Genomic DNA, 20,057 nt, shown 5'->3' on the forward strand with positions numbered 1-20,057 from the left:
AAACGTAGCGGGGAGCTGCTCTCTTGAATTTTTGTAGGTGATGCTATAGAGGCATTTTACACCCCCATTTCTGAAGCCTATATATCAAATGAAAATTTTTCTCCCAATTTGACATGTGTGCAAAGTTTCATGACTTTTCGCGCATGTTTAAGCCCTCAAAAATGTGATTCATTCCACCATACTTTGTCACGCCACCATGGACACGCCCCTTAATGAAAAGTCAAGATCTTCACTATTAATCAACATAACAGGCCTTAAGATTAGAGTGACCAAATATGTTAATATGGTTAAATCTCTAAGAGCAGTGAATCACAGCGTAAAACATCATATTTCCTGCTGCCTCTAGGTGGCGCTATAATTGTAGTTGAATATTGGCATGGAAATGTGTTCAGGCCAGGACACTTATCAAATATGTGAAGCGTGGGTCAGATTGGATATTGTAAGCCTGAGTTAGAACAACATCCTGTTTCATGGCGAAAACGCCAAAATTTGGCAGGCCACCACGGACACACCCTCAAACAAAAAGATCACTGCAATTTAACATCGCAAAGGCCTTTAGATGAGACTGACCCAGTGCTGGACTGGTAATCTGGCATACCGGGCAAATGCCCGGTGGGCCGACGTCCTTGGGGGCCGGTGAATATAATATGATATTTTTTCCATATTTTCCATACTGACACTGGGCTGGTCCAATCATCTCTTAACAAGCTCCACCCCTCTGTTTCTTGTGTCAGATGGACAGAGCGATGATCTGACACAAGATACAGAGGGCGAGTATCATACAGACGTATCATACATCTTACACTATTTTTGTCTGAACAGCCCATAACACTCGTACATCGCGCAATGCAGCCCGTTGCTTTCTTTCTTTGTTTTAATTTAATTCATTAATGGCGCTAAAAGGCGCGGTGGCAATGTACTGCATTTTTTTTAAATTAGTGTAAGATGTTTTTTTTTTTGGAGAGACCGGCCCAGGAGACACCTAATCAGCAGCCCATTGGTTCTTTTTTATTTGACATTTGGCTATCCCAATCACAACAAAATTGCAAAATGACAGTGATTACACTGCAATAAAATACAGTGTGGGCACAATTATTAGGTAGCTACATCAAACTTTTGATCACAGTTTTTACGAAAAACATATTTACTAATTCCAAACCAAATTAATCTTAATTACTACCATTCATTTTGTAAATAAGGCATTTATAAGTAATACATTATTGCTAATGATGTCTGGCTGGAGAAAAAAAACACCTATTCAAGTGTGCAGAATTATTAGGCACATTTTCTTTTACATTTAAAATTAGCTAAAAAAAATGTTTATTACACAAACTGGAAATTCATTATTTAATATCCATAAGAAAGATGCCATGCATGGAAATTGCAAAATTGAGGTTTGATCATTATACAAGAAATCCTGATTCGGGCAGCAAGGGCATAAAATAGGATGAAAGGAAAAGATATACAAAATTAATGTTGGATATTAAAATTAATGTGTTTTGGAATTGGTAAAAGGTGTTCAGAAAAAAGTGATCAAAATATTCTGCACACACTGTAATGGGACTCGTGGCTCAAGGAAGACTGCGACTTCATTGTAACATTTATCAGGTGCCAGTGTTATCATAAGGTGTTCAGAATGGTTCGTTTAAACATTGTGCACTACCTGGCTAACACTATTATTTTTAAAACCTACAAAGCCTTTTACAGCGCTTACATTTTTGTAATGTCACGTGTCAGCTCTTATACTTTTCTACTTAATATTATATGGAGTTGGTAGTCAAGGTTGCACAAAGATTTGTGATCCTATGGAGTGGGCCGGTCTGGGCCAAAATGCCAGGGCCAATTTTTTGTCCCAGTCCAGCCCTGGACTGACCAAATATGATGATGATCTTGTTAAAGTACAAAGCCTGGAAAAGCCCAAATTTGCACAGAAATCACAGCGAAAATTCTAAATGTCCGACTTCCTGTGGGGTTTAGAGCTTGGTTTCAATGGAGTTTTTGTAGGTCTTGAGGTGATAGATGACCCTCCCAAATTTTTCAAAGCGGGAGGGCTGTAGGTGGTGCTATCAAGTCATTTCTACACACCCACTTCTGACGCCTTTACCACATGTACATTTTTTTAAAGAATTAACTCTGCAAATCCCAATCCTTCAGTTTCACAAACCCTTAATCCCATCAACATTCCCATCTCACCCACTGTCTCACTCGGATCATTTCATTATCATAGAAATGGGTTCACACCTTTGACTCAGACCCTTGGCCCAAGCATAAGCAAATGGACACCAATTTAAATTTAGCCCCTGATAAACAACCTAGAATATTAACTCCTGTTTTACATTTCTGTATTAACTTTTAGCATGGATTACAAAGCTAATACCATTTCTTAATACCAAGAATGCAAAGTTCGGACTTGCATATTCAGACTCAGGTGGACTCCGGTTCCCTTACAAAATTTAACCATGTTTTTTGTGGTAGTTGTGTAGTAACCATGGTTTATTGGTGTATTGATTGCTATTAACAAAACCATGGTTTAACTATGGGTTTTGAAAATGTCAAGACCATGGTTATTTTGTGGTAAACATGGTTTTACTTAAGTGAATACATTTTCATAAGGTTAGTTATATTGCAAATGGAACAGCAGAGTACTTTGAGGTCATCGCTAAATATGTGCAGCCCTGGCTTGTTTTAATGTATTTTTCATAGACTGTAAAAATAGATTTTTAACAATAAAACAAACTATATAAAATGCATAAACCGTACTTGGTTTTTATTATTAAAATATGCAAAACGTGCATATGCTGATTAGCTTTAATGTATTTATTACAAAATGATATATAATAAAACACAATCATTTATTTTAACAGTATGTATAACATGAAATAAACATTGGATGTTATATGAATGTTATATGCGAACTGGATTTGGGACAGTACTTGGGCCGCTACCGATAACGTTTCACAAGAACACAAGGAGTATTAACACGAGGACGCGACCAGGGAGGGCTGTGTTCTTTCTAGTACGGTCCTTCCCTTATGAAAATTAATCATGGTGTTACTACAGGTAAAACCAAAAACCATGGTTTTGCCAATAGTAATCAATATACTAAAAACACATGGTTACAACACTTTTACCACAAACATTTTTTATTTTTGTAATGGTTCTGACAGTTTAAGGTTAGAGTCCTCTACACCAGTGGTTCTTAACGTTATTCCTGGAGGCCCACTGCCCTGCACATTTTGTATGTCTCCCTTATTTAACACACCTGATTCAAATCATCAGCTCATTAGAAGAGATCTCAATGAACTGAACTGAGTCTGCCAGATAAAAGAGACATACAAAACATGCAGGGCAGTGGGCCTCCAGGAATAACGTTAAGAACCACTGCTCTACACCTTCCTGAGACAGTCAGGTCAGGTCAAATTCCTGTTATAAGCCTGACTTTGCTTAAATTTGTGTTCTCAATCCTGTCGGGATGGCATGTAGTACAACATTATATACACTTTAGTAATTGGATGACTGCTTGTATAATACATATCTCCTTGAAACATGTGTAATGAATGATTGAAGTGTTGAGTGTCTTTTCTCTCCAGTACAGCAGGAGGCGCTCTGCAGCTCTTTAGTCCGCCGATAAACCCACTAAAGAAAGAAAGAGCTCGCGTGTGATGTTGTGTTTGTGTATCCTCAGTGTTTTTCTCTCTTAAGTGTTTTATTGAGTGTAAACGGAGTCTTGTCTCTGTGTATTTTAGTGTTGATGATGAGATGGATGTGATGTGCTGTAAATCAGGAACTGATCAGGGCTTACAGGATGAGGAATCTACTGATCAAACCTCCACAGAGTCTCTGGATTCTGTCTGTAACGCTGGAGATGGGCAGCAGATCCTGCAGACCAAACTCAAGATGTGTTCAGTCAAACTGCAGGACTGCTCGAACCTCATGATGGACATCAAAACTGAACATACAGCAGATGAATATGAAGACCAACATAATGATGGTCATGATTTAATTCTCTTAGGTATGTCTCCTCAATTATAGTTGTATTTTTATTCATGTCATTGTTTTATAAAAGGTCGTTTTAAGTCACAAACCAAAAGACAAAAAGAGGGTCAAAAATCTTTTTTGTTTTGTTTTTCATCACTAACAAGACGTCAAATGGTTGCAATAAAGCCGGTTCTATTAACGCTACAGCGAGGTACACGTGAATGTAAAACAGTAGACTGCGCGATTGTCACGCGCATCTCGTCAGTGCCGGTGTTGTGTCGAAGTCTGTTCCCCCTATGTTCCCCCTATTTTTCCCTTCAGTGTAGTGTTTTTATGGCGTTTTTATTATTTATATATTTAAAGTTTTAATGGCTACTGAGATGTATATGTGTGCATTTCTGTAATGTATCTGTATTGTTCTTAATGGTAAGTCAATTATTTTTACAGTATGAATCATATTATATGTATAATATTTATTTAATTATGTATGCAAACATTACATTTTTAAAACAACCAGTAAAGGAAAAAAAAGAAAAAGACAGGCTATATTTTAAAAGAAATACCCTAATAGAAAACTGTCAAATGTATGAAATATTTAATAAATTGTATTATAAAATACATGATATTATGCCTTTTTAGTATAACCAATTCAAATCTTTAATCGTTCTAAATGTAACGTGATGAAAACGCTATAAAAGCACTACACTAAAGGGAAACATAGGGGGAACTGAGTTCGACACAACACCGGTTCCTTCATTAGTAGTAAATCGCCATCAGATGCTTTCAGATGGAACGGCATTTACTACACAGAGCCATAGTTCACTGTAGTGATGGGCAGTCCGGCTCTTTCCATTGATTCGGCTCTTTCGGCTCAAGCTCCGGCTCTACATTTTAGTGATGGCAGTCCGGCTCTTTTCATAGATTCGGCTCTTCTGGCTCGGCTCCCTTATGGTGCTTTTCCATTGCATAGTACCCCACGGTTTAGTTTAGTTTGGGTCGGGTCAGCTCACCTCACTTTGGCGTGGTTAGCTTTTCCATCGAGTTTAGTATCACTTCGTAGTGGGAGGGATTATAGGCGTGTCGTTATATTTACGCTGCCTACTGCTGTGACATCATACACGTGAGAGCGTTGATGTACATTCCCATACATTCATTTATTTCTCAGTCTGCCACAAAATTAAAATTGGCCACCACAAATAGATGTTTGCACATCGCGTTTATAACTACCTCTATCTCATATGATAGTTTCTGTTCAAACACCCGACCCGTGGCGTCAGTCGACACGCTCCACTGAGCCTCATTCAAGTTGCATATAAGCATATATAATGCGGACGTGCACGTCGCGAATGTGCCGCCACAAACTGCAAGTCTGGAAAAAACTGTTATGGTGTCCTGGATTCTCAACCTGCGGATGTTTTTCATCGCTAAAAGGGTGTTTGGAAACTTATAGCAGAACACAGATAACAACATGTTTGCTTGAGACAGCGCAAGCTAGCAGTAAGCTAAAGCTAATATTTACATTATAGCGATGACGTGACGATTCTCTCAGACCAATCAGTGATCTACAGTGTTTTCGCGTCACGTTTGGTATCAGCTCGGGTCGCTTGGAACCCCAACCGAGGTGGTACGAAAAAAAGTATCGGGCACTACGTACTGCACCCAATGGAAAAGCTCCCAAAAGTAAACTGACCAGACCCAAACTAAACTAAACCGTGGGGTACTATGCAATGGAAAAGCGCCATTAGAAGAGCCGGCTCCCCTGCATGCGTCTGAAGATTCGGCTCTGCTCGTTCGCTACAAAGAATCAGCTCTTAGAGCCGGCGTTCGTGAACGACCCATCACTAGTTCACTGATAAGCGGGGAAATATTGCATTTATAATCGCGGATGAATCACCTGTGATTAATCGTGCAGCCCTAGATGAGAGTTATAAACGCACACAGACAGAAGGTAACATACATGATGAATACTACAGAAATCATACTAATGAAAGATCAAAATTGAAGGTGATAAGAGAAGTAAGAATGTGTGGAAAATTAACTATTCAATTTAATTTGATTTAGGGGAGACCGGGGCTGGTTGTCTCACGTGTTGGTTGTCACACTGCTTATTCCAGACATACTACATGGCACTGTGGTACAATTTTGATATCAATTTGTTAGCCTTTAATAGCTTACTCATTTGCACTTGACATTTTGCTGAGCAGACACAAAACATTGAGGTTAGGACACAATTTTTTATTTTTATGGGTCATAGTAAATTTTAATGTTGGTGTTGTTTTTGTGTTGAGATCTTTTGTGTTGAGTATTGGACATGTAGACCTTTTAAGACTGTTGGTCTGTTTGTTTGTTTGTTTTTGTTTGCTGTTAAAATAAAATAAATAAAAAGGTTTTAACACTAAAAATTATTTCATTTTATTTCTCAACACAGTAGACAATAGGCTTTATGCCCAGCTGCACTACTTCCTGAACTTCAGCCAGCTTCTTGTTTCCTGTCTGCCATTATTGGACAAACGGATTAATCCAGGTGTGCCTGACCTCAGTAATCCCAACAACAATAATCAGACACACCTGGATTAATCCGTTTGTCCAATAATGGCAGACAGGAAACCAGGAGCTGGCTGAAGTTCATAGTACAGCTGGGCATAAAGCCTATTCAAGTAACTGATCACCCACTTTAATCCCATTGTTTAAGCATAAGGGGCATTAATAACAACTATCATAGGGGTGGATTCATATTAAAACTTATTTCCCGTTTCTATCTTAAAAAACTAAAACGTTACACATTATCTTTTCAGATCCCAATTTATCACTGAAATCCTATTGAACCACTATAGGGACAACCAACCCCATACCCTGTGACAACCAACCCCGTGATGGGGTTGGTTGTCACATTGTGTCAGAGTGGCTGAATCCCAAACCGCCTACTTCCATACTATATAGTATGTAAAAAGCGCTACTTTGCGTACTATATAGTATGGAAGTAGGCGGTTTGGGATTCAGCCAGTGTCTTTGATGGTTAATTACTTCCTGTTACAATACATTCGAAAAGTAAAACGTATACACATTTAAAGCCAAGACTCCAAAGTTTCATTTCATGTAGGAATTACTGCTGAAAGATTTTTTGAAGATGAGCAATTCATGCATGAATAAAAATTGTGACAACCAACCCCGGTCTCCCCTATATAGCGCTTTTCACAATTGTTAATTGTTTCAAAGCAGCTTTACATGAGTAGATGTAGGGGAAAACACAGAAAATCAATAGATAATATAAGAAGTAGAATACAGCGGCTAAGAAAAAAACTTATAAGCGAGCGTAGTAATAATGTAACAGTATACAGTAAAGTGCTAAGTTAAAGCGTAACTAAACCCCTGGTCAGAGCCTGACTCCACCCACTGCAATATTTGAAAAATGCAAGAAAAGTGGGCAGATCCCAACGGAGAAAGAGGGGATGAACTAAGTGTGTGGTGAAATCGTAACAAGGGCGTGATGAGCTTGAACCTGCTTACGTCACGAGTTATTTTTTGGACCCAACATCCAATAGAAAAATTAAACTGCAGTAGCCACCGTTCAACCTGAAGAGGGCAGCACTTAGACGTTTTTACACCATATATTGAAGTATTGAAACACTTTATATCCAAATGTCAAAAAACTTACTAAAATCAATGAACAGCACTAATAAAACCCCATTCTTACAGATCATTAACTAAAAAAAGTTGGTTTAGGATTTAGTTACTCTTTAAGCCAAAGTTGGCTGACTCTCCCGGGGATGAAAAACCCCCTAGGAGAAAACCCAGTGGGAAAAACTCGAAGGACAAAAACCCTTGGGATTAATATATATTTATATATAAACACGGTAGGGATAGGAAGCGGGTAAGCGGATTAAACTGGTTCAGCCGGTGGTCGTATCATAGTAAAATGTAGTATTGTTAAATGTATATAAAGTAATGAAAATATTAAATGTGTTTCTATTAGTGAATTTGATTACTTAAAGGCAAATATAACTTTTCTTTCTGGTTTTTGAATCTGATTGGGTAAGAGCCTTTTCTAGCCATGTAATATTCAAGTAAAATCACAGTAACCGCTTCGCTGTTTGTATCATTCTGACACCTCCTGTTTATAGGTCATTAAAATTAGTTGAGCCATACGCTCAAATATCTCTGACTGGAGAGGATGGTCATTGGACACACACACACACACACACACACACACACACACACACACACACACACACACACACACACACACACACACACACACACACACACACAACCACTGGCACAAACGCTGTTTTCAAACACTTCACGTGTGTCTATCAGTTCCCTAGCTCAAAATCAGTCTGTCAGTCCCTTTAAATAACAATTTTTCTGCACTAAACAGTGACTTTTGCATTGATATTTTCTTGTAGAATAACAATTTAATGACAACTCAGTTTTTACAAAAAATGACATTGAATGTATTTTTTTCTGAAAATGTTCCAGTGTGACACATTGTTGTGGTCTTTTTCCTATCTCATCCTCGTCGCCAATTGTTATGGTCTTTTCCAGTCCCATCTGGGGTGCCAATTGTTGTGGTTTTCTTTTTGGGTTCTTTAAGAATAAAATACTAAAGCAGTAAGTTTCATTTTCAAAAGATAGACTTTTATTATCCGGACAAAACAAGCAGAATCCATCCTGGTGAACAATCTCTGAACCAACTGAGGTCCTGAGAAGATCCTGCAAGATCAGATTGCCTCTCTCTGTACTATGGCTTTTATATATAGGGTTGGCTACCCACAAACTCCATGTAAGCTCAATACAATAAGTTTATTAGCCATTAGCCTGGGGGCTGCTCATTATATTAAGACCCTCTGTGACCCTTGATATTTAAACTATGCGGTAGACCTTTACAATGTATGCCTAACTTTTCCAACACATGATTGCAATGCATATTGGTAATAGAACAACCCGAGTACATAATGGTAAACTAACTGATACACATAACCGGTTATATTCATATAGATTATACTTGATTTCTTATAAATCCTTCTTCATGACATCCGATGGTTATTCCCAGATTTAATGCATCACGGTCAGATTGTGAAAGATGTACAACTACAAAATTGTGGATTACTCACTGCATTGAATTTAATATTATAAAACGGGCAGTTCTGGTTCTTCATTCTGATTGGTTTAAACAAGTTCTAAGCCGTGATAAAATACACCGGTAACCTCACGGTTCAGACCACATTACATAAGTATCACTGCGCCACTGTTACTGCGTACTGATTTATGAAAATAAACACCACAGTCTTTAATCATATTTTTAATTTGTCTACAATTGCACAATTAATGGCGATATCCAGATAAATGTCAATAAATATTGTTGAGTCATCTCGTCGATAAAGAGAAAACGTTGTCTGAGGAGTTTATAACTCAAGTTCATACGTCCGCTATATCCACTGGGTGGCGAATCGCGATCTTATCCAACTTAAACACTGACGCATTCACTCAACAACACTGAAAACAGCGTGTTTTCATCAGGCTCTGAATCTGATCTCTTACAAAAGTTCTTCACAAAAATTGAATTAGCTTTTAGGTAAAAAATTTGAGAGGTGATAAGAGAACAAATGAAGGTAAGATGAAACGGTTGTTGTTGTTGTTGTTGCTTGAAAGTAGATGGTCTGTTCTTTCATTTTATATTTTATGTTTATTTAAAGAAGAAAATTTTTCTGTAAGGCATTACACTAAAACTGGGTGGCAACTTAAAAAAAAATTGCTTCCAAGCATATTTGATCATCACTTCAACAGTTGCACAATATAAATGGTAATGGATAAATTAGATGAATGGTGATTTATAAAATAAACACCACAATCTTAAATCATATTTTCATTGTGTCTTTGCTGCGTCTGTGTTGGTTGGGAACTGCGCTCTGTTTCAGTCACACTTGATTCTGAGGAACTACTTTGTACTCCGCTTCGCATCGTGCCTAACAATGCCCCTTAGCTGTTATAAAATGCACTGGTAACCCACTGCTTCTTGGGGTTTATTGCTTTATTTTGTCGTTCATGACTTATGTTTTTAGCTGTTTATGTTACCATCATTTTTTTTTTTTTTTTTGATGTGCAATGACCCAGGACTGACAGCTGTCATCTGTCTCTGTGTGAATATAGGAAAAGATACAGAATCTCAATTCATCTTTCTACGGCCCTATAAAATCTGTTTTATTTTTTCCCAAATTCTGTTAAAATTTTCCCAAATTCTGTTTTCTCCGTTTTAATTTTTGCAAATTCCGTTTTAATTTTTGGCAATATTTTTTTTACACTTTACTGTTATTTTTGTCATAAAAAGAGTGTGCCTTTAATGTTAATGATTAAAATGTAAATGATTTGGGGGGAAAACGGGATAACACGATTACTTAATGACTGTAAAACATGCATTTACACACACGCGTGCACACGCACACAACTCAATTCAATTGTTTAGTGTTGTTGCAGAAGGCTACAACAAGGTGTCAAAGCAGTGGTGCCTTCAGAAGTGCCTTAAACACATCGGTCCAGCGGAACGCAATCCATATATTATACACAATCACTTGAAATGCATATAACTTTACAAATATACACAGAATAGTGATCTGACTTAGGACAGCATGAGCACGCAGCTCTTTGCACGTGCGAGCATAAGAGAAACATAGAGCAGCGCCATGATGCAGATGATTATATTTTAAATGCGAGGGATAGTTAGTTTGCCTCAGCTCTCTTGAAATGCATAAAACTGGACAAATACATGAGGATTTGTGTTCGGACTTCAGACAGATGCGAGAGCGCGTGCACGGGAGAGGGGTGCAGTGAGACAGACTTGGATGAGAGAACTTACAAAATAACAGTTCTCCGGTCACATAAAAGTCATGTGGGAACTGCTTAGCATCGAATTTCTAAATTTTTCGCTGACAAAAGCAGAGTCATGGAGAGCCACTTCGGTTTCAGTGTTTTGGAGGGGGTCTGAAACGACGGGAGGGGGTGTGTCGCCCAGATTTACTTCCCCTGGTCTGCATTTCCCCCAGACATACGTTCGTCTCCCACAAAAAAACAGAATTTTATTAAATATGTAAAATTCCGCGTTAACACTAGATTCCGTGTTAATTTTACAATTTCGCGATTCCGTCCGCGATTCCGTGATCGCGGAAATTATAGGGCCCTATCTTTCTTTGTGTAAATAAAAGTGCATTTCATTGTTTTATGTTTCTTTCAGATGTGAAGAATAAATTATGTTTGGATAAAGAAATAACGTCCTCGACTCTTTCCTGCATCACCGGTGGAGAGACATTGAGCTCACAGAGACATTTACAGAGAAAACACACAGAACAGAAACTCTGCACCAGATCTAAGATCAGCTTTTCTGCCTTACAAGAGAAGAAACTTCATTCAGAAGAGCACAGAGAGAATAAGAAGAAGAAGAAGAAGAAGTTTCACTGTGAGCAGTGTGGGGAGGATTTTGGCTCCTTATCTCATCTGAGATTTCACATGAGGGGACACAATGCTAAAAAACCTTTCTACTGCACTGAATGTGGCCATTACTTCAGAACCAAAAACAGTCTTGATTCTCATAAGAGAATTCACACAGGAGAAAAACCATACAAGTGTCCTCACTGTGAGAAGAGATTCAGCCACATAACTAATTTGAGGACACATGTGTTTACACACACCAATGACAGTCCATATCAGTGCAGTGAATGTGGAAAAACCTTTAGGGATTCAAGTCAATTAAAATCACACCAAACACTACACACTAAAGAGAAACCCTTTCAATGTTTACACTGTGATAAACGTTTCAATCGTAAAACTACTCTTACAGCCCATCAGAGACTTCACACTGGAGAGAAACCTCATTACTGTCATGTCTGTGGGAAGAGTTTCAGTCACCGTGGAAATTTACTGTCACACCAGAGAATTCATACTGGAGAGAAACCTTACGAATGTGCTCAGTGTGAGAAGACGTTTGCTTATTCATCTCACTTTAAAGCCCATCAAAAACTTCATACTGAAGATAACCCTTATCACTGTGATGTTTGTGGAAAGAGTTTCAGTCGACATGACAATTTAGTGAGACACCAGATAATTCATACAGGTGAAAAACCTTACAAATGCTCTCAGTGTGAGAAGACGTTTGCTCAATCAGGTAACTTAAAAGTCCATGAGAGACTTCATACAGGAGAGAAACCTTACGTCTGCTTGATCTGTGAGAAGAAATTCACTCATGCCAAAAGTCTTCAAAATCATCAGAAGGAACATACTGATGAACAAATACACTGAAATCATCATAGCATCTAAAAGTCCAGACTGACTGTGTATAGGTCCTATTCTGCATGAATGTTCAACATTATAACATGCTATGAAAACAATAGCTTTTATTATTAATGATTTTTACATTGACCACATGTTCCCTTTCAATACAGTTCACTTCGCATTGTGTCAGTAGCTGACGCTATGGGGGGAAACTCCTGTTTACTCCGCGATTGAAGCCTTTTGGTTAACGTCTGTAAAAAATTACAGACAAATGGCGTTTGAGCCAGCGAAAGGAGTGGGGTTTATACCCTTTTATAAGTCCAGGTTGAAAGCAGAAACTTACCATTTTTCTCCTTCAGCGCGAACATCTCGCCCCCGATCCATGCCCCGTGTCTTCCCCTGCCGCTTTCCGGATCTAAAAGAGCTGAGTTTCCTAGGGCAAATTTCCTTTAAAAGAGCAGAAGCGCATTGTTATAATGTCGCTTCGGCATTGTGGCTCCTGCAGAGCTCCTTTGCCAATGGAGTAGATCCACTCTGAGTGCATCACCTGCCTGGGTTCCACCCACGCTGAGACAGCGGTCATCGAGGCAGACTGTACCACTGCGAGCGTTTCCCTCTCGCTGTGCTGCAGGCTCATGTAACAGCCTTTAGAGGCACCCCTTCCTGTGCTCCCCCGCCTAAAAAGCAGTGGAGCCGTGAACCTGAAAGATGTCAAGCTCACGCCGGCTTAGCAGCTCCATCTCCTTGCGTCAAACTTTTACATTCACCCACGAGGACTTGTGGTCTTGTCCGGCAAATTTGACAACATGGTGGAGCTCACAGTGTCCGCCTCCGAGCTTGAGGAGGCGGCAGCTTTGTTCAGGCTCCGGCTCATTAGTAGCGGAGCCCGAGCCTGAACACAGCCAGCTCATCAGAGACAAGCTCCGTTCTTCCCGGAGGTCCATCAGGAGCTCACGCGTTCATGGCGTGCCCCGCATTCCACCCGTTCCCTCTGTCACCCATGTGTCGTGACTGGGATGGCACGGACGAACGCGGCTATTCAAAATTACCGCCACTCTAAGAATCTGTGGCTGGCCACCTATGCCCGTCATCGGCCAGTGGCTGGAGATCCAGGCTGAACCATCCTTCGAAGCCCTGCCGTCTTACATCCTCACTGGCAACCAAGTCTTACGCCGCCGACGGCCACACCGCTTCTGCCCTCCATACGATGGCAGTGCTTCCTAGGTGTTGCATGAATGGAAGTCACGTGACATGGTTTCCTGTTCACTACTCCCTGGCCGGCAATAAAACAATTTGAAAAACATAAGATTTTAATTCTCCATAACCAAAAAAAAAAACACAACAAGAAAAACAAAACAAACTATAAACTCCAAATATAAACTGTAAATACCCCCCCAAAAAACAAACTTTACCTTTTCACAAAAAGAACAAATTTCCTCCTCCATGCACACACACACACGGCTCGTCGTCCATAATCACATCGACGCTCGCCTTAAAACTTCACGTTTCGAAATCCATCCCCGGTATGTCAGGCTGGATTCTAAACCTAATTCAAAACGGTTACTCACTTCAATTTGCTCGCAGACTACCCAGGTTTCATGGCGTTCTCCAGACCATGGTCTCAGACGATAGCATACAGATCCTCAGAGACGAGGTGCGCTCTTTACTAGTAAAGGATGCTATAGAGACGGTCCCAGCAGCGCAAAGCGAGTCAGGCATTATTTTCTCGTTCCAAAGAAAGACGGCAGCCTCAGACAGATATTACACCTACGCATTTTGAACCGCGCTCTCGTCAGACGGCCTTTTCAAAATGTTAACAACCAAACGAATTATGGCATTAATTCAGCCATGCGACTGGTTTATATCAGTGGATCTAAAAGACGCTTATTTTCATATCCCAATAGCCCCTCGCCACAGACCGCTCCTGAGATTCGCTTTAGACGGGACAGCATACCAATACAAAGTTCTCCCCTTCGGATTATCTTTGGCACCACGCACATTTACCAAATCAATATAAAATGTTCCTTTCCAGACTTGTGAGGTAAATAGCCGTGTAATAAGCAGTATAACGCACAGGCAGCAGGTTGTTATGTAATGTAGAGGCATTCCTACTCCGCTTCGCGTCGGGTCCTGAACACACTGTCAGGGCTTATTTCCCGATAACTACCGGCTGCCTCTACATTATCCCGCTTATTACACGGCTACTTGTCACATAAGAAAAAAACCGGACATGAATATGAATTTGAAACATTTTATTGGCATATTTGTTTTAAATTAACATTTTTATCCTTCCGCGAAACTTTGCACAGATGCATAAAATCATCTACCTTATTAAGATTCTCTGCTTCATACTTGTCTGTCTCCATTTTTTCTCTTTTAGCCAGTCTTTGAGAAGTTTTAATGCCCATTCTGTATTTTTTTGTGTGTTGGCTTTGTAGCTGTCATGCTCTATTTTGTCAAGTTCAGTCTCAGTAAGCTGTCTGTGTCTTGTCGTGGTTGTCCAGTGTTTGTCACAAGATGGCGCCAAACAGTAATCTTTATTGATCTTTATTGGCGCGGAGCGATTTTACTCGTACAAGTAGTTCCGGCTATGCGTTATTACTTTGGAGCGGTTATTATTTGAAAAGAACGAACCTGCAAATGTCTCAACTGACCAATCAGAATCAAGCATTCCAGAGAGCCGTGTAATAACGCTAAATAAGGGTTTTATATATTATATGCATTTTATTCTATCTAGTTATTCTATTTGACATTATTTTTCTTAATATTATTGAAATCTTATGTTGCTGCTGTATTGTCTTTAAATGCTGATTTGAGGCTTCGATGGACTAGATTGCAAAGTTTTTATTAAAATCATGATGTTGTTGTAAAACAGTAAATGTCCACTCTCTGTTTTTGATATAATAACACCTCCTAAATCTGCTTCTTGTCAGACAAAGTTAGTCAGAGCATTGACAATGCAACTAAGATTATTCAATAAAGCATCTTTATTTTATTCAACATCACTTCATCTCCTGTCTGCTGTTTTTCTCTTCATCTATGTGTCTACCTCATGGTTGGTTTGAAGTATTAACTCTCACAACAGAGCTGATATTTGAGCACAGATTTAGTGATTTCCTGACATGACATGGAAACTATGTCTGAACTATGGGGAAAAAAATCTCCATATATTCAATTCTTCTCCTGGGGTGTGTTTCCCAAAACCATAGTTGCTAACCCCATTGCCGACCAACTATGTTGCTAACAGGTTAGTTTTCCTAAGTTTGCCACATAACCATACCAGAAAAAGCTAGACTTCATTCAACAATGTTAAGTTGTTGAAAATTAAAAACTCATTAAAGGGATTGTTCAACCAAAAATTACAATTCTGTCATCATTTTCCCACTTTTATCTTGTTACAAACCTGTATACATTTCTTTGTTCTGATGAACGCAAATGAAGATATTTTCAGGAATGTTTGAAACCAAACCATAGTTTTCTTTTTTCCATAATTAATGGGGCTCATGAAGAAATTATTTAGAAGAAATTTTGATACGAAGGTTTTTGTTGAATCACGATTTGTTCGTGAAAACATCCGTACGCACATATCACACACAAATTTGTGCATAGGCATGCTTAGTGAATGAGACCCAAACAGCCTCTTGTGCAGTCAAACCAATGAAAGCTAAGATAGACTCCTGACCTTCTAGACTGTCTGTGACAGACTTCAAACTTGCCCAGATTGACAAGGCATCTCGTCGGCAGACATCCCAACCTGATAAAAATATATACAGTACATTTTACAAACTTACCACAGATGATCTGGCAAAGACTTATAAAACAGCATCTTCCCAAATGGCTCATGTTAGCTATCAGGGCATTTGATGAAGTTCTTAAAAAGAAAAACATATTTCATTAGTATAGAAACGTAAATCTAATGTTTTGGTTGGAAATACAAAAAACTGTGGCCCAAGTACAACTTTTAAAGAAATGAAGAATGTTTTCATTTTTTTTCATGGGACACTTTTACCTTATTACTATTTAAGGGGTACAGATATGGGCATCTGGAAAGACACATGACTTCACCTCTGTGTATTTTATCACACTTCTTCAAATTGCCCAATGATCTGCCTACAATATAAAACACATAATAAGTAGGAAAAGAGCTTCACAAAAAGAAATGGTCAATTATTGGTTTCCATTACAACATGGTACCTTGGTGGTGCATTACAATGGTGGGTGGTAGCTTTAATTATGTAACTCATGGACATTACCTCAAACATGATTATTAAAGCCATAATACATAAAGATAGGAAGAAAGAAATGCTGTTATGTACACAACCACAAAGACCCATTTTGTCTGTCAATATAAAGCCTCTTTAAAACTTGCATCAACGTCCACTCTGAAGAAATATGAATTAACTTCAGGCTCCTTCTATTGAAAATAAAGGGTTTGAAACACGTACATACTGACATACAGAATAAATTAAGTGCTGTGCTGAACAATAACCATTGTATCCTAACTTTTTTAATGACAATGATAAACCAGTACTGAGAAACAAGTGTTTTTAAAACTTAGAACAACACAAAGCCACTCTCACTTCTCAACTGTAAAGTTTCTTTTGTTTCTTTTTTTACAGTCTATGGATAAAAACTGTAACATTCCAGACTGACTTGTATGAATGAAACAAATAAAAGGCTTGATGTTATTTTATTATTAATCGTATTCTTAAAATGTATATTTGAAATGTTATATTTTAGACATTGTGATGGAAAGCCCTCGCACACATGGGTACCGCCACCCTATGGCCTAAGTAAAGCAATGAACCGGGGGATATGAATTTAAGTGGGTAAATAATATATCAGTTTTAAAGATTAAAATTACTTTAATATAACTGATCCAAATAATTACAAGGCACCATAATATAACTGATTGCTTATGTTAGATTTTCCTTAATTTGGCAGCTCAGTCTTTTGCAGCTGGCCAAAGGATTAGAATGCATCTCATACGTAAAATAAGAAAACAGGACCAAATGCTTATGGGGAAAAAAGATTTAATGAAGGTTCTTATGTAGCATAGTTACATAGACTGTTTTGAACGTTTGCGCTTGATTTGCGGGAATCACGGAAGTTAAAAATCTAAACTTTGAGGGATTTTCGCATCACTAACCAATTAGGACCATGTTCTAGTAGTGACGTGATTACAGGAAGCGAGCAGAGGCAGAAATACAAGGCAAAAATGTTTGGAAAAAAGGGAGTGGAGAGGTCGGACAATCTGGTAAGTTTACTCAATTTGTGCTTTAGTTTTAAGAAAAATCCTAATAACTGAATAGACGGAATAGCTGTTTCTCAATATTACCTTTTTTTGAGTAAAAAATAAAAATCTGCATTAAAAAATGAATGACTTCCAGCCACTTTTACACTCTAGCCGGTGTCGGTGTGGACGCACAGTAATAGGGTTAACGGTGCATTTACACCACCACTGGAGAGAGCATCAAAGTGGCCGGAAGTCTTTCATTTTCAATGAGAGCCAGCGGCAAGCAATGGAGAGCGTCGAGGAGAGTTCAAATCAATTTAACTTTATGGTGATGAGCTATGATGCTTTTTTGACTCTCTTGCCAACGGTGGTGTGAATGTACAGTTAGATAAACCGCTAGTGTTAGTGCTGGGTTTGTCTCATACATCTTGAAAAGTGAAGCCACCTGCTATCTGGTTGTTGGCAGGCTGCAGTGCAAGTCCAGTGCAACCGGACTCGGCTCTAAATAAAAAAATATTCACACTTCCAATACAATTTTCCGAAAGATGGTTTTGGTCCTTTGAGGTAGTTAATATCATGCGGATACATGTTAAATTTTTTATTTTGTGATCAATTTCATTTTTGCTAGTAATTTGATGCTATAGAAATGGGGTGTGTTGTTATGATTGGCGTAAAACCATGCTGATAATCAATACCAAAAAACGTGGTTATTACACTTTTACCACAATAAAACCATGGTTTTTCGTAAGAGAAGACTGCACCTCGGTAAAGACACATGGAGTGGTGAGGTAAGGAAAAGCCTCCTAAACAAAAAACTGTACAACAGTAACACTAAAGTTTATTCGCTACTGGTATCGGTACTCGATCGACGGCCCGCCCGACTGTTTAAGTTGATTTTCAATAAAGCAGTGTTGATTTTTTCGCTCCTGGGTCCTGAGTAACTGGTGATGCTCAGGAAGCTACTTGTGTTGTTTAGTTGTGCTAAATTAACCCCCCCAAAAAATGTTTTACAGATACAAAACTGGTTTGTTTCTCCCTGCTAAAAAAACAACAGAAACCAGAAATTCTATTGGTTTTAATGGGAATTTTATTGGCTGTATTGGAAACCATTAGGAATTTCTGTATTATTGTTTTTTTCAGCAGGGTCATTAAACCCACAGCTAGATCACAACACCTGAAATATAACTTATATTGAAAGATTTGCGTGGATTATAATAGCATGTGTATCCTCTTCAAAAAAATATTAAAAACTGGATTATGTGCAATCGAAAATTTCTTTTTGTGTCCACATTTTTAGAGGCTCACCCATTATACCCCTTATGAAAATGAATAATGGTTTTATTGGTAAAAGTGTAGTAACCATGTTTTTGATGCAGTGATTACTAAATCACTGAAAATGACCCAGCAGATGTTCACTTAATGACTTAATTATATCTTCATTATCTCATTAACTTTAACACTTAACTTTTTTTATAACACCTAACTAGGTGTGGATTATAAAGCAGTGTTAGTTTAAGACTGGGTATTTTGCTATGTACACTGAAAAAAATATTTTAGTGGATTTACTTTAAAAAAGCTAGTACACTTTTTCCACTTACAAACAAATCAACCGTGATGGGAGTCATGAATGAGTTTAGTACTATGTTGATATCCATCATGCATTACAGGATGAAGCGTTATTTTGATGATTGTCACCATTGTTGAGATTCACCCATTGGTTCTTAGTGTCTTTATGTGTTTCATTAAGCCAGTAGTTGAAAACATCTGTGTATTTAGTTTTTTTTGTAAGAACGTGATTGCTACAACAGCTTTAATATCTAATTGTGACACTACAGGTCAGGGGTCTCATTTATAAAACTGCATAGAATCCATACTAAAAGTATGCCAAGCGTATGGCAAAACATATTCAGATTTATAAAACTATGGGTACGCACACCAGCAAGCAATGTTCCTTTCATAAATCACATACCACCTGCAAGTGTGCTTACATATGCATCATATGCTGCCCTTTACACGCCCATGATTAACCATAAATAGTCAATGCAAATCACCTCATGAATGCTGCCTGCATATTAATAAAGCTGGCATTCAATTGTTCTTTCATAAGCTAAATGCTCCTGGCCAAACACAAGTCATTGTCGTAATCCTCCAGCATTGCAATCATGCAGCATTTAAATATGTTTACAGCAAAATTATTGTACACCTTGCAAAATCACAGAATAAATGAGAAGTATCACTAAAATAAAATAGATGTGTTTTCTGCTGCTTTTGTGCATGTGTCTGATATATGTGTCTGATACAGTAGATTGGTCTACTCTGTAATTTCATAGCAACACTAATACAGTAGAGTTTTCTTTGCAAATGTTTTTATCAAACCATTATGACAGCCTTTTAACCTTTATAGAGTCAATGACCCAAATAAAGCAAACATTGATCACCACAATGGTTGTTTTCATAAAATAATTGTGGGTGTAAAAGTGACGTTTACTGCTATCTGGGTTACAAATGAAGGGTAAGTAAACTTTGCTTAAAATTCCAATATACATTTATTTCCAAACAATTGTCTTAGGAAGAAAATATG

General features: G+C 38.3%; 1 protein-coding gene across 1 annotated transcript; it reads left to right on the forward strand.

Annotated features, from left to right (window-relative positions):
- The first annotated feature begins 3,651 nt into the window (after positions 1-3,651).
- LOC141282026 (uncharacterized) lies at positions 3,652-15,835 on the forward strand. The gene is made up of 2 exons (XM_073814338.1): positions 3,652-4,012; positions 11,207-15,835. The coding sequence occupies exons 1-2, from the start codon at positions 3,760-3,762 to the stop codon at positions 12,265-12,267; spliced, it is 1,314 nt and encodes a 437-aa protein (XP_073670439.1). The 5' UTR covers positions 3,652-3,759; the 3' UTR covers positions 12,268-15,835.
- The last annotated feature ends 4,222 nt before the right edge of the window (positions 15,836-20,057 follow it).

This window comes from Paramisgurnus dabryanus, chromosome 4, assembly GCF_030506205.2.
Source record: "Paramisgurnus dabryanus chromosome 4, PD_genome_1.1, whole genome shotgun sequence".
In the NCBI taxonomy this organism is placed as follows: Eukaryota; Metazoa; Chordata; class Actinopteri; order Cypriniformes; family Cobitidae; genus Paramisgurnus; species Paramisgurnus dabryanus.

Coding starts and splice junctions, on each gene's coding strand:
- LOC141282026 (XM_073814338.1), top strand. CDS start 3,760: ATGGATGTGATGTGCTGTAAATCAGGAACTGATCAGGGCTTACAGGAT. Junction 4,013..11,206: donor TCATGATTTAATTCTCTTAG/GTATGTCTCCTC, acceptor TGTTTCTTTCAG/ATGTGAAGAATAAATTATGT.